Source organism: Maylandia zebra, linkage group LG4, assembly GCF_041146795.1.
Source record: "Maylandia zebra isolate NMK-2024a linkage group LG4, Mzebra_GT3a, whole genome shotgun sequence".
Taxonomy (NCBI): domain Eukaryota; kingdom Metazoa; phylum Chordata; class Actinopteri; order Cichliformes; family Cichlidae; genus Maylandia; species Maylandia zebra.
This window is the reverse complement of record NC_135170.1, coordinates 14,867,453-14,894,608: the sequence shown is the minus strand read 5'-3', so window position 1 is coordinate 14,894,608 and position 27,156 is coordinate 14,867,453. Positions and strand designations below refer to the sequence as shown.

The 27,156-nt window shown below is 39.9% G+C and overlaps 1 protein-coding gene across 2 annotated transcripts in view; it reads left to right on the top strand.

Moving 5' to 3' along the window:
- Positions 1-27,156, top strand: part of prkcbb (protein kinase C, beta b) — a 107,048-nt gene that overhangs the window by 14,823 nt on the left and 65,069 nt on the right. For both annotated transcript variants that reach the window (XM_024802168.2, XM_024802167.2), the window contains exons 3-5: positions 16,237-16,319; positions 25,595-25,706; positions 26,071-26,199. In XM_024802168.2, coding sequence (XP_024657936.1) covers positions 16,237-16,319; positions 25,595-25,706; positions 26,071-26,199 — 324 coding nt within the window. The remainder of the gene's footprint in view (positions 1-16,236; positions 16,320-25,594; positions 25,707-26,070; positions 26,200-27,156) is intronic.

The following is a 27,156-nucleotide window of genomic DNA, read 5'->3' as shown; positions in this document are numbered from 1 at the left end:
CTTACCCGGGACCTCTGCGCTCCTCTTTAAGGTCAAACAGGGTCAAACTTTGATAAAAGATCATGTCACATTTGACCTCTAATCCCACAGTGACATTTTTTCAAGTTCACAACAAAATGTGTTTTTCAAGTGTCAGAGAAAAAGAATGAGCTGCTTAGTTAGTTAGAAATATACTGTAGTATAATATTTGGTAGTAAGCTGAAGTTATTCATGTCTAGTTATTTATAAATCAGTACAGAATATCCATTACCTGCTCCTACATAGTGTTTATGCAATCAAAGTAAACATCTGTCTTGCTTATGTGATTTGTACTGCACTACTTAAAGTACATTTAAAAAGAACAAAGAAAACGAATTAAATATTCAAAATATAATCCTATTCCCGTAAAAGTAAATACTGAGAGAGAGTGAGCTGCCTCGGTGGAGTTTGTGCTCTCGGAGTGCTTCTTGTTATTTGTGATATTATTAGGAGTGGGAATGGCAGTGTTCTCATAGTATGTCGCAATACTGCATGCAGCATGGGAAAAATAGGACAATCATCCACACTATATCACATATAACTAAAGAAGAAAAGATAAACCTAAAAGGCAAATGCTAGGAACTATATTTATTCTTTGCACTGTTTCATTAGCATTTGTATTCTTCTTCTTATTATTAAAACTACACTTATTTTCTTTATGTATTTCTTCTGTTTCTGTTTATTGTCTTTACACATATCTATTTTCCCTAATGGAAATGTTACAGTTTAATATTGTATATCGAGGTCTGCTTAAACATTTGTGCAAATGTGGCTCTCCTTCTGTTTGCATGGGCTTTTGTAGTGGATCAGCTTTTAGTAGTGGCTTTTTTTTTTACCACAAAGTGCATGTGCGGAGACCGTTTCGCTGGAAAAACCTCGTCAAAATATTCAGATAGTTTAAGTTTCACAATGTTACTGGAAGGTTTGTTTCACGGGAACGTTGTTAAGATTGTGGTACGTTATGGTTTTTAGTGACTCCATCGTGTGTTTATCCTATAAGCATGTCTGGCAGTGAAAAAAATCTGAACACATGCGTTCCCAGACTTGGCACAGGTTTCGCTCAGTCCATGTTTGGACTTTCTGTCTGTGGAGTGTTTATCTTCTTGATGTGAGTTTGTTTGCATGCAGATCTTCAGTGGCAAAATCTAAATCTAAATCTAGGGTTGCACACAGTTGCTCCATTTTTTGTGTGTGTATGGGCTGATGGAGATCAGCTAAACTATGTCACTGTCGCTCCTCAGATGCTTTAACCCATTCATCTACGGATGGTAACCTAGCAACAGGGGCACAAGCCGACAGGAGAGCAGTTATCCCAGACCTCTTTTTATGCCTCTTCCTCTATCTTTCTTTTCGTTTCCTTATTTGACTTTGTCCTTTTGTGCCACTCTCCCCTCACATCTGTCACTTTGTCTCCCTCATCTGACACGTGTCCCTTTCTCCTCTCCCCCTCTCTCTGATTTAACTTCAGCAGTCTTCTTCTTTCACTCTCTCCCTATTAGCTTCCTCATTGTTCACCGACCACCTAAGTTTGTGACTTTATGGGCTGTCACTTAATGACAGAGCCTCTTTCTTTTAAATATCGTCCACCTACGCTAGTGTCAATTTAGCATTATCGTTTTATTTCATGTACTCTTTGCAGATGAATGTAAACAACCTCTGTATAACTATAATGGCAATTTTCTTGTCACGCCATCAAGGGACATTCAAATTTTAGTTTGACAGTGAGAGGGAGAAAGAGAAAGAAAGACAAAACAAGTGATATTCAAGTATGTGTCATTGAGTTTTTTGTTTGCGGTCTTGGCTATAATTATTGCTAAATTTCTTTGTTGTCAAAATATGTGTATGTTTTGTGTAGCTCCTGCTCTGTTGCCCTCCAAATTGCGCAGTTACACAAGCAAGCATACATACACACACACAAGCTCTTGTTTTCTTTGTGCTACATATTCTACCTGTTAGCTAAACGCTCACAGAGCACAAATTCTACTTTTGCTGAATCCCACTTTTCTAGCTGTTGTTTTTGGGCTTTCTGAATATTTGCACTGACAACTACATCAAAACAACATTGTACTGTTGCTCTCTAACCTACCTTAAAAGTATAGTGTGTAAAATCTCACTATTACCACCACTGACTGCAGTCAACTTAATTTTGTTTTCGTAGCCTTCCCAATTTAATAATTCAGAGTTAGAGGCTGTCTGTCCGCTGTTAACTTCAGCTGATAACAAAACAGAACCAGAAAACTTTGCTCAGCTGGTGTCCACGTCTATTTTCTCTGGCTGTAACAGCAGCTGCTGTTAGCTGCTGTTAGCCTGTATTAGCTGCTGTTAGCCTCTGTTAGCTGCTGTTAGTGAAACCAGCTTTGAAGTGAATAACGCTGTTGGACTCTGACACTTAGTGAATAAACTCTCATATGATGTGAGAATGTAACCAAACAGTTTACTAGTGGGAAAGTGGTATTGTTAGGGCATTTAAGCCTAATGTTACATAGCATTAAATTAGCCTATAACCAGCTGTTGTTATTTCTTTAGCTGGGACTAAATATGCATGTTTTTTGTGTTAGAACCCAGACTTCAGTTCAGGAGGTGAGGCTTGAGGTGAAGAGGAATAGGATGACATTTTATCTGGATGCCAGCCATGTATCTTTCTTTCACATTTTCACTTCTTTGAAAAAGGTAACCTTTTTTGGGTGATAAAACATAGGTATAACATAACATTTTCCTTAATATCTTAAGTTGCTTTCACACCACGCGGACATATGTGGCTGGTCTTAATTTGGTCCTTATTTTTCAGTGATTGCCCGCCTGATCTTTGAAGCTAAAATGTAGCTTGATTGGTATCTCCCATTAGAGATGTGCGAGGAGGTTTTTTTCTTAACAGCAAAGTTTTGGCTTCAATAAATCTGGCCAAAAGCTGAGCCTTTCTTTACTGCACTCAGTTTTATCCCCCTCAGCCTGCTAGTGTTGCGCTGCTACTCTGCTGTACAGAAGCTGCATAATGCTGTGTAAATAAGCAGGTGGACATGACATTATCTGCCTGTATCAGCAACTATGATTTATGTCGTGAAGATCCAGGTTATCAAAATTAAGAAAATTTCCTGATTGCTAACTCTCTTATCTCGTCTCTCTTTTTGGCAGAGAGCAGTCGTATGTGAAAATACTGAGCAAGCAGCTACTCGTTCTTAGGTAGTGCTGAGCATCGCCAGAACATCCTCCAATAAATAATAACCTCAGAGGTTGTTTGAGCAAGCATTAGATATATTTTGTGGACTCAATTATGTAAGACAGCATCAGTTATTTCAACAAATTCTCCATAATGACAACAGTTTCATGGTCATGTGACAAGTGTGTATATCTATATATATGTTTATTTATTATTATAACCATGACGATAGGTACTTTACACCTATATGGTTTCAATTGGAGAGCTTGCCTTTTTTTATTGAAAATACCAAACATCAGTGGTTGTGTCAGGGGTTATGTGTAGTTCTTTAAGCCCTTATCTATCAGGTCGTGTGTATTAATAAGTTAAGGAGAGTTATGTTGCAAATTACTAGTGGATGCAATCCACTCTGAGTTAAAACTGACACTGTGTGTGATCACGTGATCACGTACAGCGTACCATAAATATACAGCGAAAAGCTTTTACTGAGTGAATTATAGCTTTGTAGCACTGTGGCATTATAATGTCAGTCAGATCAATCATATTGTAGCTCTAAGCTGGAGATGTAGTGGTAGAGTTCACAACAGGTCCACAATATTTCTGCCATATTTCCTCCACTTGTATACTACGAAGGGAGTTCGGCACAGCCAGGGTTTCTTTGCATTAGCTGGGTCGGCAAAAGCTAAAGCCTCAGTTGGAGATGACAGATATTACAATCATGTTTAGCAACTTTCTCTGATAAGGCAGGCTTTTTACAGGTCAAGTGACTCTTCTTCCACACAAAATGATCCCTGTAAGTGCAGCCGACTCCAAACAGATGTTATCAGATGATGGTACCGTCAACAGATGATGATGATAAAAATCTATAAAGAAGATAAAAACACTTAACAATAAAATGCAACAGTATTGCAAATAGGATGAGATCAGCACACAGAGCGGTAAAATAAACATTTTATTTCAAGTTAATTATTTTATTGCTGAGTGCTCTCTCTGTGCTGCTGTTTATTTTTATCATGCACTTTGGAGCTCTGAAACTTGAAACTGGATGCATTTACTGTAAAAATAAAAGGTTACTGTCCCACAGCCTGTTGAAGGAGATGTGGAAAGCGCTTTAGATTGTCAACAGGTGAAAGTGAAATGAATTTGACTGATTGATCAGGTTTCTTAGAGAGTTTTTTTGTGTTCTAGTTGTTGCAGTGTAAAACAGACTAAGCAGCAGATAACCATCGAGGATAACAAACTTCTAATTTTCCTTAATCCTGCCCCTCCATATGTTAATAATTAAAATAAACTGAAACTAAAGAAAAAACTAACTAAGCTGAATTAAAAACAAAAAGTCAAAATGGAATAAAAACACAAACTTCTTAGAAAATACAAACCTGTAGTAAATATGTTCCCATAAAGTTACCACGTTGATTTAGCCAGGACACAGAAAACTCTAGGACTTTAGTCTCACGCCGTAGCACAGCCCTCTGGACTGAGTTTAGCTCCGTATATCAACAACATGATTGGCTATCATCAGCTCATTTGTTGAAGTCACATTAACAAATCAAATTGCTGCCTGTATCGGTCTGAATTTTTGTGTTTCATTCTGTAATCAGTGCTGGCACATGTACTTGTATTTCATGTATTATTTGGTATTCAAAGCTGTTCATCGGCTCTCCACTCTCACCTCGATGTCCTCTCTCACCCACTCTTTCTCCCTCATCCTCTTCATATTATCTCTCTCTCTGTTAATGAGTAACCTCAGATCAGGTAAAACTGCATGCCTGCTCTAAATACAAGGATGTATAATGTAAAGAACCCACACTGTATACACTCGAGCGTTCACTCTGCTTTTTCTTTCCTACCCGCAGTTATTTTCTTGCTGTCTGGCCGAAAACAGCAGGTACTGTTTGCGGGGGAGTTAAGAGAGAGAGGGAGAGAGAGAGTGGCAGTGAAAGGTGGAGTGAGTGAGAGATGAGGGCAGGAGAGTGAAGCATAGTGAAGAAAAGTTGATGTACAGTACAGGAGATTACAGGGTTACCGGTGTGTGTCTGTGTGTGTGTGTGTCGACTGGACATGCTCAGCAGATGCGGAGGTAGATGTACTTCTGCAGTGAGAGGACATGAAGAGCCCTCCATGTGCACACAAACAGGGAGCGAGAAGAGACAACAAGTGTTGGTGCAGAGATTAACAGTGCAAATGTCAGTGTTTTTTACTGTGCTGTGCAGCTATTCAGCACATCTTCTTGACAATATATTTTTAATCCAAACTTATGTTTCGTCGTTTAAGTAGATTGTTTTTACATACTCGATTTCTTTTAGGTTATTGGTACTAATATATGCATTGCACGCAGGCCTACTTACACCATCAGTGTTACACCCATTAGAAGAAACTGATACACATGGAAACGTATGCTTCCCCCATCTTAACAAGCTCTATCAAGGTGCACAAAAAGCAAGACACCTACGTAACGCCCACACAGCAGTGGCTCAGCTGCAGACTGCACAAACACTAGGAAGCGCTCAGATCTGAAAGTTTGCAGTTGCATGTATGTGATTAAAAAGCAAATATATTAACCGCGAGGTGGAGGCGAGCCAACTTGCTGAAAAATGTGATCGAGCGAGTAGGGGATGGAATTGGGTGACAGGATAAAGAGAAGGATGAATGAGCAGAGCCTGGGATAAAATGGGGAAAAGAAGGAGAGTGAAAGGCCAGAAATCAAGAGGAGGAGATGGAGTGAATGAAAGAAAGGGAATGCAGTGAATGAGCTAGAGACGGAGCAGATGAGAGACAGAGAGAGAGAGAGGATAAGGGTGGAGGTGTTAGCTGGACCACGTGAAATCACTCTGTGCCAAAACTTTTACAGCGCTGGCACAGAGCTGAAACTGAAATCGAGCGGCGCAAGAAGCCAGACAGACTGTAGTGTCTCCTGAAAAGGCAGTTTTATTGTTTTGTCACTCTGTTATCTTCCTATTTAATATTAGAATAGCTATTGAACGAGAAACAATACATTATTTTTAAAAAAGCGTCTTCCTATTATAGTTCTGCTGATATTTTATATAATTTATTATCTGCTATTCAAGGAGTAGTAAATGAAACGTAAGACAGCTGCATGTTCCTGCTTATGATGACTGCATGTTACCATCTACTGAAGTCACACAGTGTTAACGCTGCTTCTTTCTTCCCCTTTTTCAAAAGCTGTGGCCCGTTTGTGGCTTTAGGACTGATAATGATTGCCTTGCAGTGGACTCCCCCTATAGTAAGCTGTCAAATCATTTATAGTTAACACGTGACTTGTTTTTATAGCAGATTTTTCCTGCTAGAGAAGAATCTCTCTAAATGCAGCCATAGTCACAGCAAACAGCCACATGCCACAAACACATATGGAGCATCCTAAGAGGAGTGAAATGAAAGGAGCAAGTGTTCAAGGACCACTTGAGCAGATGGACTCTGTTGAAGTTGCAAAAATAAAAAGAATAGATGTTAAATACGCCTGAAATCTAACAAATATAACCTTTTGATGATCTTTTAGGATTTGCCAGATTTCCTGGGAAGCGTTGCGTAAAAGCACTGGTGAAAGGGTCCTGTTGTGAAAGTCTGATTGTTTTACTTTGTTTACACCCCTACTTGTCTTTATGAGCATGACCAACCCAAGGTCACATTTTCGCTTGCCAAGTGAAATCCTCTGTTTTTGTGTAACAAGATGAAAAATGATCGCTGGAGAGATGGAGGAGGAGGAGTATAGAGGAGAAGAAGAGCGGATGGATTGACGGAAGGGAGAGAGAGAAAGAGGAGGAGTGATATGGGTGTGCTGACTCACTCTGACCCTTCTCCCTGCTCCACCAGCGGCATCGTGGGTATTTATACATTGGCGTAGGCTGTTCACCTCCCCCTTATATAAGAAGTTACACACACAAACACGCACAGACATGAGGGGAGGTGCCCAAGGTGAATGGTGCTCCGTTTTGTTCACATCATTGACTTTCTTCTTCTTGCTTTCGATTCTTTATCACCTCGCTCTTCTTCTTCTTCTTGCCTTCCTCCTGTTGCACCAGCCTCCTCTTTGAGTTTTTCACCCCCACTCATGAGGAAGTTTCCTCTTCACTGAGACAGTAGGAAGAGCAAGAAACAGAAACGGCAACAGTAGTGCTCGCCTAGACCTTTCCCTACGCTGTTTAAACACTGTGCCAGGTCTGCTAGGCTGCAGTCAGGGAGAAGGTGTGATGCAGGTGTTTTGTAGCCAAATGAGTGAGCCAAGTCAGTCAGTATACATTCACTGGTACACCTGATAAACTGCTCCTTTACTCAACTATCTAATTAGGCAGTCACGTTGCAGCAACTCAGTACATTTAGGCATGTAGAAGAACAGCGATTTTTAGTGGCTGGCATGGCAGTTGGTGCCAGATCAGCTTTTCTGAGTATTTCATGAACTGCCAATCTACTGGGATTTTCCAGTTCAGCCATTTTACAGAGATTAGTCTGAAAAAGAGAAAATATCCAGTGAGCGGCAGTCCTTCGGGTGAGAACGCCTCATTGATGACAGAGGTCAGAAGAGAATGGAAAGAATACTTTGAGCTTGTATAAACACTCATTACAACTAAGGTGTGCAGAAGAGCATCTCTGTTGCAGCAGAAGACCATGTACTGTCATTATAGGCTCGTTATGTCACTTTTGCATAACGTGTATGCTGAAAGGACAGTTTTATATCCAAAGCTTGTATCATTTGCTATAATTATTTTAGAAATTACAACAAAAGCTGTAAGATCCAGCATCAATGGGCGCAATTATGGCTGCTCACTACATCACAGAAAACTAAGATAAACATGCTCATTGTCAAACCAGACGAATATATACAAATAATTATTCAAGATTCAAGACCTTCATTCTCAGAAAAGAGTAAGTTAATCTTGATCTCTTATATTCAGCATGTTAATTCAGCGATAAAGGTAGTATTACTTATAGTAAGTGTCTGCAATGCAGGAAACGCTGTAGGTGACAGCCTACTATGGCTATAGATTAATAAATAGAAGTAGCTACAGATTTCTGTGTGGTGTAGCATTGAACCTGGATACTGAATCTGAAAGCATCTAAATCTGGGACATCGCTGCATGTCACTGCGTCTCGCATGCACACCAAAACAAACGCACAGGCGCACGCACGTTGGCAGCTCATTAGAGGGAAAGGCTGTGTACGACATCGTGTTCTGCCAACATTTCATAAACAGAATATACCGGAGCAAGTTGGAGAGATGAAGAGAGGAGAGGGGAAGAAAAAATCAAAGTGGAAAAAAAAAGAGGTATAAATGAGAAAATTGAAAAAAACAGTAAAGTGCTTCACTGCATTAGAGCTCAGTAAATGCTGTCTCTAATAAGTGTTCCTAATGAAAACATTAATTGCGACTTGTTTCGCTTCAGTATGAGAGCAAATGATTTATTATCTGCGCTCAGAAAGTTTTTAGATTTCTGAGTAATCTTTCACAAAATGTTCTTCATGTAAGATGATGCAGTCTTACTGTAATGCAGTGTCTCTCTGTTTGATTCCTCTTTTGCACCGTATTGATGCACAGAGAGCCTGATGGGAAGATGATATTGACTGACAATAAGCTTTTATATAATCATGTCACGTGACTGTTGGGGAGGGATTAGGGCAGCGTGGCACACGTCAAAGAGCTGTAGTTGCACAAAGATATTTCAAGAGGTGTGTTTTGTATGTTTCTGTGTCTGCGTGTGAGCGGCCTAACCCAGCGGTTGCTGGGATGAACGCTTTCATTTCCTTTGCGATTCATGAAACTTTTAGCATTTTACTTCCAGTGGTTATATAAAGAACGGAACATCCATTAAAAGCAATTAGGGAATCGAATCAACGCTAATGACTGAATTCATCATAGATTCATCTGGTGGTTATTTTTTCTTCGATTAACCAGTTGTTTGCAAGCAACATTAAAAATGACCCAGAGCTCAAAATCTTACTTTATGCTTTTTGCTCTAAGAGAAACATTTATGTCCTACAAACTTATGCTATTATAAATGTATTTCTGTTGTGAAGTGAGAAGCTTTTTTTCTTGTTAAAGTAGTTACTGATGGGGAAAAGGAACGCATGCTGCGGACAGCTGACTGTGCATGTAATGACCCGCCCTCTCCTGGGAAAAAGGCCCATGAAAACCTTTGCATTGTGGACAACATGTTTGCACTTGCATAGCAGTGGATGCTTTAAATCATTTACCATTTTAGCTGATTTTATCCACCAGTTTCTCACTCATAAGAAGAAAAAAAGAGGTGCTATCTGCAACCAGCAACTTAATGCCCTGCCAAGCTCTGCAGGTGCTTTCCATTGCTTTAATATAAACTGAAGTGTAACAAATTAATGAGAGTTACTGAGATGGAGAAAAAACGAGAGAGATACATGGGAGAAACCTGTAACTGTGTCTGTTTGTAGTATGTGTTTCTGTGTTCTTGATGAATGTCATGAATATTTAATTTGTATGATAAATAATGAAGGCACGGCACGGTGCCAACTACACACGTGTGGGTGCACAGAGGGCACCGAGGGGGCAGAGATGTGTGGAGCAGGAGGACAGATAAAAGCACGGTTTGTGAGGGAGGTAGACAGGGAACAACCCTCAGTTTAATCCATGCAGGATTGCACAGTAGCGGCAGCTGTTGAATGCTGAGAAAATAATAAATCTTTTATTTTGGTTTCATTAGCAAAAACCACAACATCTACTGAGATTGTTTATGAAATATTTAGTGTGTTAGGGACTTGCAAAATGGAGGAAAGGAGCAGGATGGTGGTTCTGCTGGTTGGAAATCCTCCGGAAATATGTACCATCACTTCTGGGCTTGGCATCCCCTGAGAAATGAGAGAAAGAGAGAAAAGGTGGGGGGAGGGGAAATAGGAACAAACAGGTCAACAGGGCAGGAATACTTTTATATGAGCAGCTGAACCTCGGTTCCAGCTGTCAGCTTCCAAAAAGTTGGCCCCAGCCCACAAGTTGGCTGGATTTGGTTTGTTACCAACTGTTATTACCCACAGCTCAAGATTACAGGTGAGGATTGGGATATAGATCGACTAGTAAATTGAAAACTTTGCTTTGCTTAGCTCTCTCTTTACTGCAATGGACCGATACAGCCTCCTCACTGCAGCCACTGCCCCAATTTCCACTGTCAATCGCTTGTTCTCCTCTCCCCTCACTTGTGAACAAGATCCCGAGATGCCTAAATTGCTCCACTTGGGGTAGCAAGTGTACCCTTTTCAGGCTAAGGATCATGGGCTTAGATCTGGGTGTGCTGATCGTGAGGAGCTGGAGGCCACCCCCCTGATGAAGCTAACATCATCTGCAAAAAGCAGAGATAAAATACTGAGGCACCTAAAGTGAAAGCTTTCCACCACCTGGGTACACCTAGAAATTCTGTCCATGAAAATTCTGAGCAGAACTGGTGACAAAGGGCAACTCTGGCGGAGTCCAACACCCACTGGAAATCTGTTCGACTTAGTGCTTGCAGTGTGGTTCAAGCTCCTACAGTGGTTTTACAGGGACCAAATGGCTTGAAGCTTTCACTAAAGGGTGGCTGGCCTCTCACTGTCCCTTAGAGACAAGGTGAGGAGTTCAGTCATGTCAAAGGGGCTCAATGTAGCTCCTCCACATCAAAAGAAGCCAGCTGAAGTGGTTCAGCCACCTGACAGGTTTCCTCTGGGCGCTTACCGAGTCAGATATTCTGGGTATGTCCCACTGGAAGGAGACACCGGTGCTGACCCAGGACACTCTGGCGAGATTACATCTCTCAGCTGTCTGGGAATGCCTCGGTGTTCCCCTAGTTACACTGGAGGAGGTGGCTGGGAAGAGGGAGGTCTCGGTTTTTCTGCTTAGGCTGCTGTCCCCGCAACCCAGCCCTAGATAAGCAGGCAAAAATGCACGGATGATTTAAAAGCCAAAATATATAAAATTATAACGTTTCATTTAGTGTGACCTGAAATAAGTAACTGAATCCATATACTCATCAGGAAAATGTTTAATGAGTTCAAGCTAAATCCATCTTTGTTACTGTCTATGGTTCCCTTTTCTTTTTAAATCAGCTTTTCAACCAATTATCACTTGACCTATGCATTGTGGTACAGCAGTTGGGTAACCCTCAGTTGGCTGATTGGAGGACTCCTTTCAAGATGGCCTCCTTCTCTTAATCCAGCAAATGGGATCTGGGCTTGTGAGATTAGGTGATGCCCTTCGTCTTGCATGTGTTGCCTGTCAGTGTTTCGGGTCAGCTAAGTGGATGTGTAAATAATTGAGCAACTAATGACTAATTAACAGATTTATTGAGAAAAGGAGGGGCACATTTTAGCTCTGACAGTATTTTTTGGTGTTTGGTTTTGGCCCAAAGGTCATATGCTTGAATGGCATACAGCACTTTTTTATTGGCAGATCTGCGTGTATGTGTGTATGTGTGTGCATGCATTAGTGTGTTTTCATTAGGGATTTGGCAGTAGCAATACTCGAAAAGAGCAGTTGCCTTGAAGCAATATGTGCGCACAGCTCACACCATTTCTCTCTGTACTCCCATCCTTCCACCCTCACACCCTGCGTATTCAATCTGCGATATCACTGGAATGAGTGGGTGGTCTTTGTGTGTGAGTGTGTGTGGTACAGTATCATTGCAGTGCGTAGGTGGTGTAACCAAAGAGAGGATGTTGCGTGGGAGTGAAGTACCATTGAGGTGGGCATGATTTATGTGTGTGTTGGAGAAAGTTCCTTTGTGTTAATTATAACCCCTCTGATCACCACCGGTTTGCCAGTAGGTACGGATTAAATAGAATATGACACAAAGATAACTGATCCCCAAATATGTAAGTGAGATCATGGTGATAAATGCACACTGAAAATATCAGAAACATTTTTGGAAAAAGTGAAAGATCAATTTGTTAAACGTTGTGATCTATCAATCACTCAGACTGTGCATTACACAATAGTGCAGGGAAAACTGTGCGCTTGTGTTCAAAGCCATGCTTTTTCATGCTTGTGTGACTTTGCTTAAATAACATGAAGTGGTAAGCATAATTTAGTTCTGTTTCTAAACAGGAAGCAGTCATTGTGGCTTTAATGATTTGAAAGTGTTCTCAAAAGTATTAAGGATGAATTTAAAAACCAACTAATCAATCAACACTTTAAAAATCTTTCACTAATATGGTATTTTTCATGTTCCAGTAAATATGTAGGACATTAAATAAGCACCGCAGCTGAGCATTTCCGTCTTGCTTAACATACGTTACAAACCCGAGGGCTCGACCCCATCAGCCAGGGAATGGGGCTAACATTGATCAAACACCAGCAACACGTTATTAAGCTATCAAGTCAAAGTTGTCGACGTGGACTCTTTTCATATCAGCTCAGCAGGAAAATGTCCTCTTATCTCTGTTTCAAGATGTGTGTGTCTGCGAGTGTGTGTGTGTCACTGTAAACCAGACAAACACTGCACAGTGGAGGAGACAATTAAAATAAAGATGATGTTACACAATCTGACAGCAACGTATGTTATTGCAAGTGTGCCGCGTGTCCCGGCAAGTGTTCGTTTAAGTGCTTCGCTTCTGATGACAGTTTTAATTTACACAGCTAGCAACTAGCTGTTTTCCAGTGTGCTCAAGGCAAGTGTTTGTTCATGTGTTCTGGGATTTTTTTCTTCTTTCCTTTAACCAAAACAGCACAGCACTAGATTTATGTTCCAGGTCCTCCTGAGTTAAACATTTAGCACAGATCTTTTTCTATTTTGCAAGATAACTTAGGAAGAACAGGAAGAATGGAGCCTGCGTGCAAGTGGCTGAGCGGGAGGCACAAGGGCAGATTTGCATATTCATATTATGCATGCTAAATGAGGCAAACAAAAGCCCCACAAACTATGGATATGAAATGCATAATTTTATCTTTTTTTTAAATTTGATGAGCATGTTTTTTTAAAATCACTCTAGCAAAGCAAACCTTCAGTAGAGTGGTGGCTGTTTTTTTTTTAAGTAGTATTTTTGGTTTGAAAACAGCTTTGTTTCACAAAACACTGCACACTAACTCATTAATCAATATGTTATTTTAGTGTGCTGTAATAGTTTCAGTAGTTGTTTTATCATAACGTGTATTTGGGCGCCTCTGGATCTTCTATCTGACATACACGCCATGTAAATATACTCTGGGGCACAGTCATAAGGACTGTGTATGTGAGATATATTTAGCTTCCTCTGTTAGTCTTGCCTGTCAGTGGAGCTGACATTGATCAGGGGGGAAATGACAGACTCACTGTGCGTCAAAGCTTTCACATGTTTCTGCACCGCTGATTGTTACCAACACAGAAAGTGTTACGCTTTTCATCACATTTGGATTCTTATTGTATAGGCTTTCCTTTGGTCTTTTTAAATGTGTGTTGATGTGTATGCCTGTTATTTAAAAAACAAAAAAACAGCAACTCTTCAACCCTGTAAAATGGCACATTTAGATTTGAGATATTTTAATTTGTTGACACAGTAGACTTTAGAAACATAGCAAATTATGTTGATACAAAGTCATTTTTGTACATACTGTACCATAAAGCAGAGGTTACATTTAACAGTACATCCAAGACATTTAGAAGGTGCTCTTATCCAGAGTGGCTGACAGTGATTCAACGGTGCTGGAGTGACAATAAAGAGAGTGTGGGTGTGAATCCCACTGTACGTTTATCACTGCTAAAGCTTTTCTTATGTTAAATAAGTGCTGCTTCTAACAGCCCAGGGACAGCAAAACAGCTCAGCTTCTATCAAACCTACTGCTAAAAATATCGGTGCTTTTGGTTGAATAAAAATTAAGTCAGTGAGTCAGTAAATGCAGATAATACTCCTGTGCCGGGGATCATGTTTTGATCTTGATAAAGATGGTTAGTGTACTTGTTCACCCAGTGCAGTTATATAATCTGTGTTAGCCATCGTCAGCTATGAGTATATTTATTATGTGAATATGCAAAAGTCTCGAGCCACCTGTCATTTCTTTAAATTTTGCCTCCAAGGAACCAGATTTTCTTATCATTTCTTTAAAAAGTGGTCTTGAGCAAAAGTTCTCCAGGCTTTCTGAAGATCCTTTAAAGGTTTTTCTTTGGTCATTGGCTGCTTTTTCACTCATTTTCAGTCCAGTCCTTGTACAGGTTATTAGCAGAGGAATGTTTTTGTGTTAAGCCACTTAATGCTTAGATGTGAATCATTCAAATATCACCTAACCAGGGTCGTCAGTCTACACATAACAGACAACTTAGCAAAGAAACAATTTTAAATTGCGTCCCTGGTACTTTGGTGTTAGCAGTCTGTTGCAAAAACACATAAATTGTTCCCATTTCCTTACTCAAATTTATGAGTGTTAGGGTTAGAGGTGGTAGGGCTAAAAAAGCTCTCAGCAGATGAAAAGAATCTGAAAGTCATGTGCTTAACAAATAGGAAAAAATCCAGTAAAAACCGGACACAAGACCTGAAAGATGAATCTGGCCTATCAGTTGGTCCATCTACTGTTCAGCGAAGCCTAATTCTGAAGAAAGGGAAACAGGGGGAAAGGCGTACGACAAAAGACACAAGTAATGGACTGAAATTCAGTGGTAACAGGTCTTATGGAGAGTAGAGCAGGACGATATGAAAAATATTTATCACGATATACATTTGAAAATTTGCGATAACGATATAACTGATGATATAATTGACACCAGACAAAATGCTTTACAACTCCACAACTTTATTAGTGCAAAAAAACATCAATGTATTTTCACTTAAACAAGCAGCTGTTTTTTATGTGTATTAAAGTTATATAAAAATGTAACAGTGCAAATTGACAGTTTAACCAAAAGGCATTTCCAGTGGAAACTGGCCGACATATCCTCAGCATAACCATGTATAATATCCACAAAACTTAAAAACTTAAAACGTATCACTCCGCGAGGCGCCTGCCTAATATAGCTGTAATGCTCCAACAATCCATCAAGCGGTGCGGGTTCGTAGCTTAGCAAAGTCATACTGAAACATTTGACAGATTTTCAAGCGCCGTGTACATAAAACCGTTTCGAGGTCAGTAAACACAACCAGAATTCATACATAAGGCACACGGGATTATAAGGAGCACTGTCGATTTTCAGAAAAATCAAAGGATTGAGTTTAAGTGTGCCGTACTTTCCAAACAACGCGGTAATAACGACGGCCCGCTAGCATGCTCTACCAAAAATAGTGCTTTGTTGTGTATGTGACGGACGAAAGCTAAACCAGTTCCACACCACTGAAGTTGCAGCATTTTTACAAACCAATTCTGGTTTCATTCAACGATCCGCTTTCGCTCTTCTCATGTGCGCATGTAAACATAGGCGCTGCACATGCGCGTTTTACCCATATTCTATCGCGATATTTCATTTTTCTATCGTTGCCCAAAATCACGCCGGTATTACCGTGAACGGTATGATATGGCCCAGCCCTAACAGTCAGTGTGTGCAGGCCTGTGTAAAACACAGTGGAGGCTCTGTGATGGATTGTGGCTGCATTTCTGCTTCAGAATTTAACCCACCATGCAGTAACATCTGTAAAACATCAGATTGCTTCATTTTTCAGCGTGACAATGATCCCAAACACACTTTTAATGCAGTAAAAGCAAACCTAGATCAGTCGTGGATTGGCCTCCCCTGACCGTGGACCTCAACATTATTGAAGCAGTGTGGGTTCATCTTAATAGAAAACGGAACAAAAGGCAATTCAATTCAATTCAATTTTATTTATATAGCGCCAAATCACAACAAAAGTCGCCTCAAGGCAGAGACATCTAAAGAAGAGCTTTAAATGTTGGAGGTTTTTCCAAATGTGAGCTGATTTAAGCCCATTCACAGGTGCCAGACTAAGATTTTGGCTGAACAGCCTTCAAGTTAGCTTGAAACTAATGTTGACATCAGACTGTGTTTTTAAAAACAGCAAATACAAGTCAGCATGTGTTTACTGGTCAAAGCTAAAGAAAAAATGTCAGATTTTTAGACATTTTTAGATCGCAGGATCTCTTTGCTGTGTACAGAATACTGATGCTTTCTCTTCCTCTTTTTCTCTCTTCACAGTGTGTTGTTTCGTGGTTCACAAACGTTGCCATGAGTTCGTCACTTTCTCCTGCCCAGGTGCTGATAAAGGGCCCGCGTCAGACGTGAGTACAAATAAACGAATCATTTTAAACTGTGTGAGAGCAAGAGCATCCACAAGTAAGTGAAAGACACGTGGAAAGCGAGAGACACAGAGAGCACGTCGACATTTCCATTCATGAGCCCCCGTCACCTGTCGGCGCCGGTGTTACGCTTGAGCAGCCTCCATCTTTTTCTCGCTTCTCACTCTCCTTTTCCTGTCTTGACAGTTCAACCGTAACCTCCAGGAGTTTCTCTAGTAATTACATTTAAGTAAGTACAGAAGAAGTGATACCATAAAAGCCAGAAAAGACATGTAACACCTGGAGCTGCCAAATATAACCGCTGTATTACAGTAATTGCTCTTCATCACGCTACACGAAGAAAATGACGGCCTTATATTTAACCACATGGACCCAAAGTAGTGTTCTCTAACTGCTGCCTATGTTCACCTATGCTTTTTTTCTTCCTCTTAGAGGTTTTATATTATAAAAAACTGAAGCTCAGAGGTTCCCTTGATCTCTTTTTAGTATCTTTGAAGTTTGAAAACACCCCTCCTTGCTGGTTGAGTGTTTCTGTGGTGTTATCTGTACGAGCCACAGGTTGCAGTTCGCATTCTTTGACATGAATTCAAAGAGTATTGTCGGAGGTTAAAAGCTGTGCCACTCTCGTATTATTATTAATTCTCTTTAAACGTTCTCTTCACCTTCTTATCCGCTCTAACAACATGAAGTGCCGTTAAGTGGTATGCTGCTCTGTCAAGGAGCTGACGAGTTGTCTTTTCTCTGATTCATATTCTTAAAATGCAAATCTAGTCTCCAACCGATCCTCCCGAAGGAACAAGACGTTTGCCTTCTTTTTCTCTGTCTCTCATAAGAGCGCTCTTAGGGTGCCGTTTTTATCCTCACCGAAGCCCCTCCCTACGTTCCTCAGCCACGTCTTTACCTGCCTCTGGAGTGCCCTTTCAGCCTGACGAGCGCACTTAGCGTGCCGCCTTCAGAGGAAACGCTGTTTGGCTTCCTGTAGCGTGTTCTGTATAACTGATAATTCTCCGCAATGAATAAGAGGTTAATCTTTTTATCATTTACCCATCCTGCCTCTCCTTCTCACAGCAGTGCCACAAATAGTTGATGTTTTTATAGCTTCCTTAACAGGCTGCACCTTAAATGCCAAGCTGGACGCCAAAATTTGTAAAACTTTGCCCATGTTTTGTGTCGACCGACACTGATACAATTCTTTCTTTTGACCTTAAAAATCCATTCAGATTTCCTGTAAACTGCCAGTTTAGGCAGACGACTGAACTTTTTATTCTTTAGGAATCTTTCATTTGTCTTATATTCATGCAGCTGCTGCATTGTGGACATCATAGCCTTTTTATTTTACTGTTATCCTGCTGATAAACTAATGTCTCTTTTTATGATAATAACTTGATTTTGTGTACATGTTTTTCAAACTACTTCCCCTCCTCTCGGTCTTCTCTTTCCTCTTGAGTTTTCAAAAGCCATTTTCTTCATTAGCAACTTCAAATGTCATTCCATATCTCTATAATCTCCTCTCTATTTTCTCTAGATGTCCCCTTAGCTTTACTGGCACTTATCTATATATTTCTATATTTGGTGCACATGCAACTCTCCCATGTCTTTATCTGTCTCCCATTGTTTCCCACACCACCATACCAAACTCTGTCCTCTATTTAAATGCCACTCCACCCAGGGGGCCACTGCTCTTAATTACGGGGCCTCGCCTTCCCCACTATGTCATCTCTTTAATGAGTTCATGGCCTTACGACCTTGGTTGCAGCACAGTGGGAATGCAGGGTAGATCTTCTCCTAACTAGCTGCTCATTTAAATATAGAAGACAGGAAGGCAAGAAGCCTGACGATTACAAGAAAGGAGGGTGATGAGGCCTCTTACGGCACTCACTCACAGACCTGTTTTTCTTGAAATTGGCATTTTGTAGCATACTTATTTGAGGCTAACAGAAGTGCCCAGATTTTTTTAAATTAACATTTTAATAACCATGTCAGATGTGACACAGTGTCTTCACCTGTACACACACACACAGATACTGCCTTTGTGAGCTGACACGGAGAGGAGAGCTTACTATTCCAGTTATTTTCAGATCACTCAGTCGAAATGTTCCAATATTTTTGCACTATATTAGCAAATAGAGTATATCTAAATATCACATATAGATAAATATACATCAGATATGAAAGACGTGCTCTGGCTGAGCGTGTCTTTTGACTAGAAAATCTCAGTGTTCTATGGGAACACCAATTTTTTAGAAAGATTGTACGATCAGAAATATTGCATCATTCTCTGCGGCGATCAGCCCATCGCTCCCTTTTTACCTTCTGCCTCTCTCTATGTCTCTCTCTCATCCTCTCTGTCAGCTGCGCATGTTTATTAAAAGACAAATTCAATTATAGATCTGGGTTAATAGAATGGGCTCCCCGTGGGAGAAGTCGAGGGATGAGCTTCTCTAATGAAACCTACATTTCAGGCACGCACCCTTACGAAGGTGTTGTGTGTGTGTGTGTGTGTGTGTGTGTGTGTGTGTGTGTGTGTGTGTGTGTGCGTGTGTGTGTGTGTGTGTGTGTGTGTGTGTGTGTGTGTGTGTGTGTGTGTGTGTGTGTGTGTTTGAGAAGCCGGTTGCATAAGAATAGCACCGCTTCAAAATAGCTTTACAAATTTGCAAGACAAGTAGACGGTTAACTCTGTGTGTGTTTGTTTGTTTTGTGGAATTTCCGTACTTCCTGTGATTTATTTGATGTGATGTATGTTTTCCATCCAAAAATATTAACTGCCTCTGTTACCAAAAAGTGGATTCTTATATGATAAAATGCAATGGAAGTTATGTGTAGGGGGAAAAATGTAAAAAAGGTCCAATTACATTATGTGAAACTAGGCAGCGTAGAAGGACGTGGAAGTAGCTCAGTAAATTTGATCATGGCGTTATCATATATCAACAGATTTTAAAAGAAATAATAGAAGCTAGTTCAGGTTAGTCATCTAATTTTGTCAGAGAAGATGAGTAGATGAAGTCCTTTTTTTTTCTCCAGAGTTAAATTAAGTTTATTTTGCATAATTTGCTCATTTGCTTTTTCCTCAAAAGCTGTTTGACTGGAGTCAGAATGTAGCATAAACACACCAAAGAGGTAAAGCTTTAGCTTCATCTGACTGACATACACTCTGAATATGTGAATTATTAGTTTTTATTAGTTTGAATTTTTAGAAACAACAAAATAAGCATTTTTGTTAAACTTCAAGGCTTTTTAAAATAATCTTGTTTCTTTGTTTCCAGTCTTTTTCTTATGCTAACATGCTGCTGGCTTCAGTTTTAGATTCTCACTTTGTTAAATTATTACCTTTTCTACCTTTTTCTGATGTTTTTTTTTTTTTTGCAGACACTCCTATACAACAAGTGCACATGCACCAATAGCATGCATTTATACATGGTCATTCTCATTTCTGCACATAAACAATATAAATATGATTTCAACATGATGATATATTTATCAGTATGTCTGCACGGGTTGTTAAAAAGACGTCAAAGCTGTGAAGTAGCCTTTGAGAGGCAAAGAGAAAGGTTGATGGAGAGATTGTTGTTAAATACGTAGCACGGCCGACTCCGTCCCCTGTCTCGTTATTGCGCTGTCTTTCTTTCAAGGCCCTTCTCCCAAGCTCGCTTGAGAGATCTATTTTGCTCAAATCCTTTAAATAATATTTCACACGCTTTCACTTACATGTTTCCCAGAGGAAGGGTTATAAGCCTGAGTCAGGTAAACACTTGGCACAGCGTTTCTTTTATTGATCAGGGCAGCAAAAGCAGCTGTTGCAGCCTGCGTTATATTACATTTTACTTTTTCGGAGGAAAGTTTACAGCCTCTTATTGAATCGGAGTGGGTGGCTACAAAAGAATGTTTGCTGGTTAACTTTCACAGCCTTTGGGGAAGTACACATAGTTTTTCAATAACAGTAATGTGAGTCATACTAACTGAAGTTTTTCTAGATTTAAAAAGTTAATCTGTGTATTTATTACTTTGTTTTATGTGACGATGCAAGCTAAAATAAGTGCGCCTCTTAAAATAAAGGCAGATCAAACCAAACTCTGACTTACTGTTTGTTTTGTTTTCATTTTGTTTTACTTTTTTCTTTATCTTGATATTATTGTAGGATAAATAACGTGTTTTTTTATGTGAGCTTTGAGTGTGTTTCATTTTTCATGTTAATAAAACAGCTTACTCATTAACATACAGTAGATCTGCTGTAGCATATTTATGTATGTTTGCTCCGTTGCTCCTCCTTGATGCGTTCAACTGGATGAAACTCACTATATTAACTGCCTATTGCACCAGGATTATCAATGTCTGTATAGCTTTTGGTAATTATTGATCTAACACTCAGATCCTTATAAATCACATAATATATTTAGACCCCAAAACAAACAGTGACATTACGTCTACATTGCACATGTTGATGTTTGTAAATACAATCTGCTAACCAATTTTTAGTGCAGTGGTATTTTTCACTAAAATGTGACGTCGTGCATATGTGTAAACAACCGTTCATCAACACTAACACGCTAACAGTGCCTGTAATTCATAACTTTCTCTTACAACATGAATATGTAGCTCACAAAGATATATGTGTTTGTTATTCAGGCGTTTGATGTTTATAAACAGCTGTTTTTGCCATCTGACTATACACAATGATATAATGAAGATAAAAACAAGCTGACACACCTCTGTGTTTTAATGCACGAGTAAAGCAAAAACTGCATTTCTTTTTGGGAAGAAAATTAAGTTTTTCAGCATTTTTTTTTTTTTAGTAAAAAACTATTTTTGTTTTTCAGACTTGCTTGTAGCAAAACTTTTGAATAAATAATGCCTAACATGAGCATGTTTATATTGGTTTCAATTAAGCTCTGTGAAAAGTAAAAGCCACAAATAACCTTCGTGGTGCCCGTCGACATGACACGCAACGGCTTCATGACAGGTTTAGTCTGTGCAGCGATTTTGCCACCGGAGATATGTCAGAAAGTACTAGCTTGAGAGGAGTAAGTGGACTGAAGGCAAAATCAGCGCTGAAAAATAAAAAGTTTTCGTGTGAGTGACTGTGAGCACCGATCTGCCTGTCACACAGCATCATGAAAACATGACAAGATGTGTATGTAATTGTTGTGAGCTGACTGATGCTAATGCCAGGGAATTTAACAGACAGCAGAGTTTTAAAAAACAAAAGAAGAGCAGCGAGTGAGAGACAACACAGTGACAGGAAGGTGGTCAAAACAGCGCACTGAGCATGGACTAATGGCTAGTCACTGGCTGATTTTATGAGCAGGTTTTCAGTTTACATGCTAAAAAAAATCAAATTTGTTAAATCTGCTTTGAATAACTTCTTTTTGGGTGAAATTTGGCAACACTGTAGAGAAGATAACAGGTGTCAAAGCATATCTATGGTAACACACAAAAACAAATATATCAGCATAAAACTGGTGACAAGACTTTTCCCCCAGTGGCTCCATGGCATGAAGGAATATCAGGGCCAGATCAAGAAAATATTGTTCATTTTTGAGAATAACGTCAAAATGTGGAGATCAAAGTTGTCATTTCTTGTCAGACAACTGTCACGGCTGCTGTCCCCTCTACAAAACGCCTTGTTTAGATGAGGTAGTGAACTCGTGCTTGAGAATTGGTTTTAGTAGCAAGGAAATGATTTCTCCTTTAGCACATACACATCGTGGTGATAAGTATTAACACGTTAAAGAGATGGTGTAGAAAGTTGCATCTGGTCAGAAGGAAAAAAACACAGAAACTTGGAGAAGTTGGCAGTGGACAGCTGCAAGGATAGTGATGTTTACACCCTCGTGCAGTAAAGAGGATGTATGGTGTACCACAAGAAGATACCTGATCAAGTTGTTTGTAGAGGGTAGAGCAGCCGTGGCAGTTTTTTGGTTTTTCAGGATCTTTAATATCCACGTTTCAACTTTATTCTCAAAAAGAACAATAATATATATATTTTAATGTGGCCTTAGTACGCCGTCATAGCACAGTGGAGACATTTTCATGAAAAAGATCCCCTCTTTAAGTCTGGGAGGAGGCAAAAATCCCCTGGGAGGGGTTGTGTCAGAAAAGACTTCTGAGGTAAAGATCTGCCAACTCAAATATGCAGAGGCGTCCACTGTGGCGACTCCTTGTAAATAAGAGAGCGGCCAAAAGAAGCTTTAGTTTAGTGTAGATACTTTTTTTTCCCAGCATGCCCTCTCAGACACTGGGCCTGTTTGAACAGGTTAATTTCAGTACCGAGGTCGAGTTATTTATCAGCTATCAGTTATTAAAGTTGAGGACCTCTGGAAGACCTTTACAATTTCAGTAAAATGGTGGTAGAAGGACGGCAAAAAGAATGTGGTAAAATATTTTCCATCTCATAATAATAAAACAGGTTTGGCTATTTGAAGGTATAAACAGAATGTCCTGGCTCTGTTTGAAGGTAACAAAATCTCCTTAATGTTATGCTAAGGCTTACTAATCAAAATTGGTTATTTTATATTGAAATTATGACATGAATATACAACTCTAATGTCATTTTGACAGAGGAAGCCTCACATGCTGCTTGGTCTCTGTACCTAAACTGAGAAACTGGAGCCAGTGAAGCTGTGGCTGGATGCTATTAAATATATATACATATATACACAAATATTAGTCCAAACACTGAAATATTCCAATTCTGATCCTTTCACACTCAAATCTAAAAGTGTTAAACACAAAAGTTGGCAGAACATCCTAACACAGTCACGTAAACCTTCCATTTTAGGATGATATATTAAGCTGATTGTTGTTAAGCTGTGATTCAAACTTACATTTCTTTGTTTTACTTTAGTTTACTGTTCACTAAGTGGAAACATTAAATCAAGAAGACCTACCGGTGTTTTTCACAGCTTGTTTTGACTCATGAAATTAACATCATCCTTGAAAACACCGTCATATTGAAGCAACCTTATAGATCACAATGTCCACGTCCTGTAGGGAGGAGGTCAGGGTGGATGGAAGGGTTAAAGAACTTAACTTATTTTTATTCATATATTGACTTCTGTGAGAAAAATGACAGAAAAGGTATTTTTTAAAAATCTGTTTAAATTGATTTTACATCAAAATAAAGTTCATCAAAGAAGGGGGAGACAATAAAAGTGGTGTCTTTTTTCTCCTAGTCACTGCTTTCATGCGTTCTTCTTAATGATTTTTCTTTCTCATTGATGTTTGAGTTTTCGCTGCGGATGCATTTAATCATTCATATTTATAAAGAAGCTGGCACTCTTTGTAATCAGCCCTCACACTGCTCTCTGTCTGCTGCTGCTCATCACTGGAGCTTCAGCAGCACAATGTTCCCTTGTTTTTATGCGGCACAAAAAAGAAACAGTAGGTGGTATTGTCCTCGAGAAAGGCGAAAAACAGCATTTGAAACAAATACACAAAGTAGCGCGTGGAAATGTACACGGAAATCACAGGCATCCACACATTCAGGCTTAGGGCAACACTGCTGAAGACACTGTGGGGACACTGGGTATAATTGACTGGTCACCTAAATTTAATGTTATTTCCAGGACAGGTGTGGAAGAGAGGAAGACATCAATCATTCTAATTTTTTCTTGGCTCATGAGATTAAAAGGCACGAAGGCACGTGTGAAAGAAAACTGGCACTCGTGGTCTCCTTCTAAATTGGCTTTAAAGGAAAATTAACAATAAGCACTGGTCTATTTGATGTCATCAAAGCACTTTGCGCTGGAGGAGATCCCTCACAAATCATATTAAATTCTGTATCTGCATGTTTGCTAGCTGCGATGGATCCCCTTGGCAGAAATATTTTAACTCCCACATTGAAGTACGCCCGCTTCGCTGCACAGTTTGGATCCTCCACAAGCGGTATATCGGATGTGCACGGCCTAGGAGTTAATGTGTGTGTGTGTGTGTGTGTGTGTGTGTGTGTGTGTGTGTGTGTGTGTGTGTGTGTGTGTGTGTGTGAGTGTGAGTGAGTGAGTGAGTGAGTGATCCAGGTGTGGTTGCAGGTGTCACACACATTAGGCAGAAATAGCCGTGTTTCCGCCCCAGTTATGATTCAGTTCTGAACGTCCATAAAAAGTAATGGCATCCATTTTTTTGTCAGTTCAAAGCACATAATTACTGTCAAAAGGACAAAATGACCAAATTGCAGATAAGTGACAGTTTTTCCCTTTTTTTAGCCTGGGTGCAGATGCCAGCAAACTCAATAAACTGATCCGGAGGGCCAGTAATGTTGCGGGGATGGAACTGGACTCTGTTAAGGTGGAGACGGAGAGGCGGATGTTGTCCAAGATAAGGACAATGCTCCATGACGTGCTGTCCAGTCACAGGAGAACGTTCAGTGCACACACTTAATATCACGTACAGTCTGAGAAGAGAGGCGTTTTCATTTCAACCATTTACATTTGTGTTATATCCTGGGATATTTATAGTTGAGCAATCTGTATATTTTATTTTGCTATATTTTGTAACTTTGTAATATATTGTAACATTTAATTTAGTTTATTCAGCTACTGTTCTTATGGTCTTGTAGCAACTGTGACCATGTGACTATAAATTATTCTGATTCTGTTATTGATGCTCTTACATCATCGGAGCCACACCCAGATCTGTGTGCTTGACTTACCTGTGTGGTTAGGTCATCAATCTGTTTACACACTTAGACACGTTTTTGTGTAATGTCCTTTGAAGTAACACTAACCCAACACAACTGTGCGCAGCAGACCTGCACAGACAGCAAGTAGCCGTAGCCGTACGCTGTCTCTGCTATTCATTCGACTTTAACAGATGTCACGGGAGGCTGACTTCATGCAAACTTTTTGCGTCACTGTTGTTGCCTACAGACACACATGGATGTGCATCCTTCGTAGCCTTTCTAAATTGATGCCAACAAAGAAATTCAGAGGAAATGTATTTTGATCAGATTACAGTGCATGTGCCCGTATGTAAACCCCGCCTGTCAAAACTTTCCCCTGAATGCACCATTACCATTCAGAGCAGTGGAAAGTGGAAAGTCAGAGAGAGAGACTAAGATGAATGCTGGTGATAAAAGGAGAATATCAAACAGATGGAGGAGGAGAGGAACAGGCAAAGCTTCATTCATTCAGTTTTTTTGTTTGTTTGTTTTTAAGCGGTTGAACGGTGCACAGTTAAACAGCTGAACAACACAATCATTAAAGAAATGTTTAATTTGTAGTGAAAAAGTCTTTAATTCTCTGTTTTTGTCCTTTGCTCTTCAGGACCCGAGGTCAAAGCACAAGTTTAAGATCCACACCTACTCCAGCCCCACCTTCTGTGACCACTGTGGCTCCCTACTCTATGGCCTCATACACCAGGGAATGAGATGTGACCGTATGTAGTACACCCGCTGCCCATTTATGCATGTATCACATACTGCAGCCTTACGATTGTACCATCCATATTTAGATTGTACAGTATTTAGGTGGTATGCTCACACAGAGGGATGTACAATTAGGTAGAACATTATTCATACCTTAATGTTATTAAAGGGGAGGGATGGTGACTATATTGGGAAAAGGTGCTGGATATGTAGGCAGGAAGAAAAGAGGAAGACCACAAAGAAACTTCATGGATGTAGTGAAGGAGGACATGCAGTAGTATGTAATCATTTTATGGCACACATATCACTATGAATAATACTCTTGCATAACATTACAAACCTATCTGTGGGTGTGTGTGAATATGTATTTTTCAGACTGTATGATGAACATCCATAAGCGATGTGTGGCCAACGTGCCGAGCCTGTGTGGCACAGACCACACTGAGAGGAGAGGTCGCATCCAGATCACCGCCGAGGTTAAGACCAATGTTCTCACTGTTACCAGTAAGTATATTCCAGAAGCATACACACGTTTACAGCCTACACACACCTGTGCAGTCCTCCGGCTCGCTTGTCATTTTAAAGTTTGAGAATACCGGTCTTCTGTCTCCCTCTGCTGTTGGCAAAGATGAAGGATGGAACTGAAATATGAGCTCACGCTTAGAAATCACTCTCGTTTGGTCTGCATTCATTTCCACTTTCATTAGAGGAAAGTGCCACACACTTTGGTCTGTAATAATGTAATAATTTATTCAGATACACCGATGTTTCCTCTGTGAAAGGAAAATGAGCCTGGAGTACAGTCAGTGTGTATCTTTGAAAACTAACACAATATACTTAATAGAAGCAGGTTTGCTTCAATCAGACTATGTATAAAAATAGTTTGTGGAATAAAATTTTGGAAGCCTCAATTTTAGGACTACGGCCATCTTGGATTTTTGGATCCGCACGTGACCACATTTGGACGAGTTATCGGCTAATGCCCACAGGCTCGGTTAGCAAATTGCAGACATGGACTGTGTGAATGCCTCACACAGACACACATTCTTGTAAATGAGTGCTCAGTGACACGCTAATAAAATACTAGAATTTCAATCACCATAACTGGGTTACACACTTATGATATTTGCTCTCTTATTGCCGAGGAGTTGCCACAGCTGATGGATCTGCATGTTTGATGACGTCTTTTATTCCACGCACAGTTGGTGTGGAGCACCCACAATTTCGTTGTATGTGCGGTGAAACTAAAAGGCTATTCTCTTCCATTCTAATTGAATATTTTAAGAAATCATCTTTCGTTCAGTTGTTGAAATATACAGACCAAAAGCTTTATTTGAACCTGGCTGCAAACATGTTTATTTCAGATCTAGAGTTGGACTTTTTTTTCAAAGCCTATCCTGTCAGCTCAGAATTGTGATCTGAACACACGTTTTGCTTTTCCAAGATGATCTTTACAGGTTC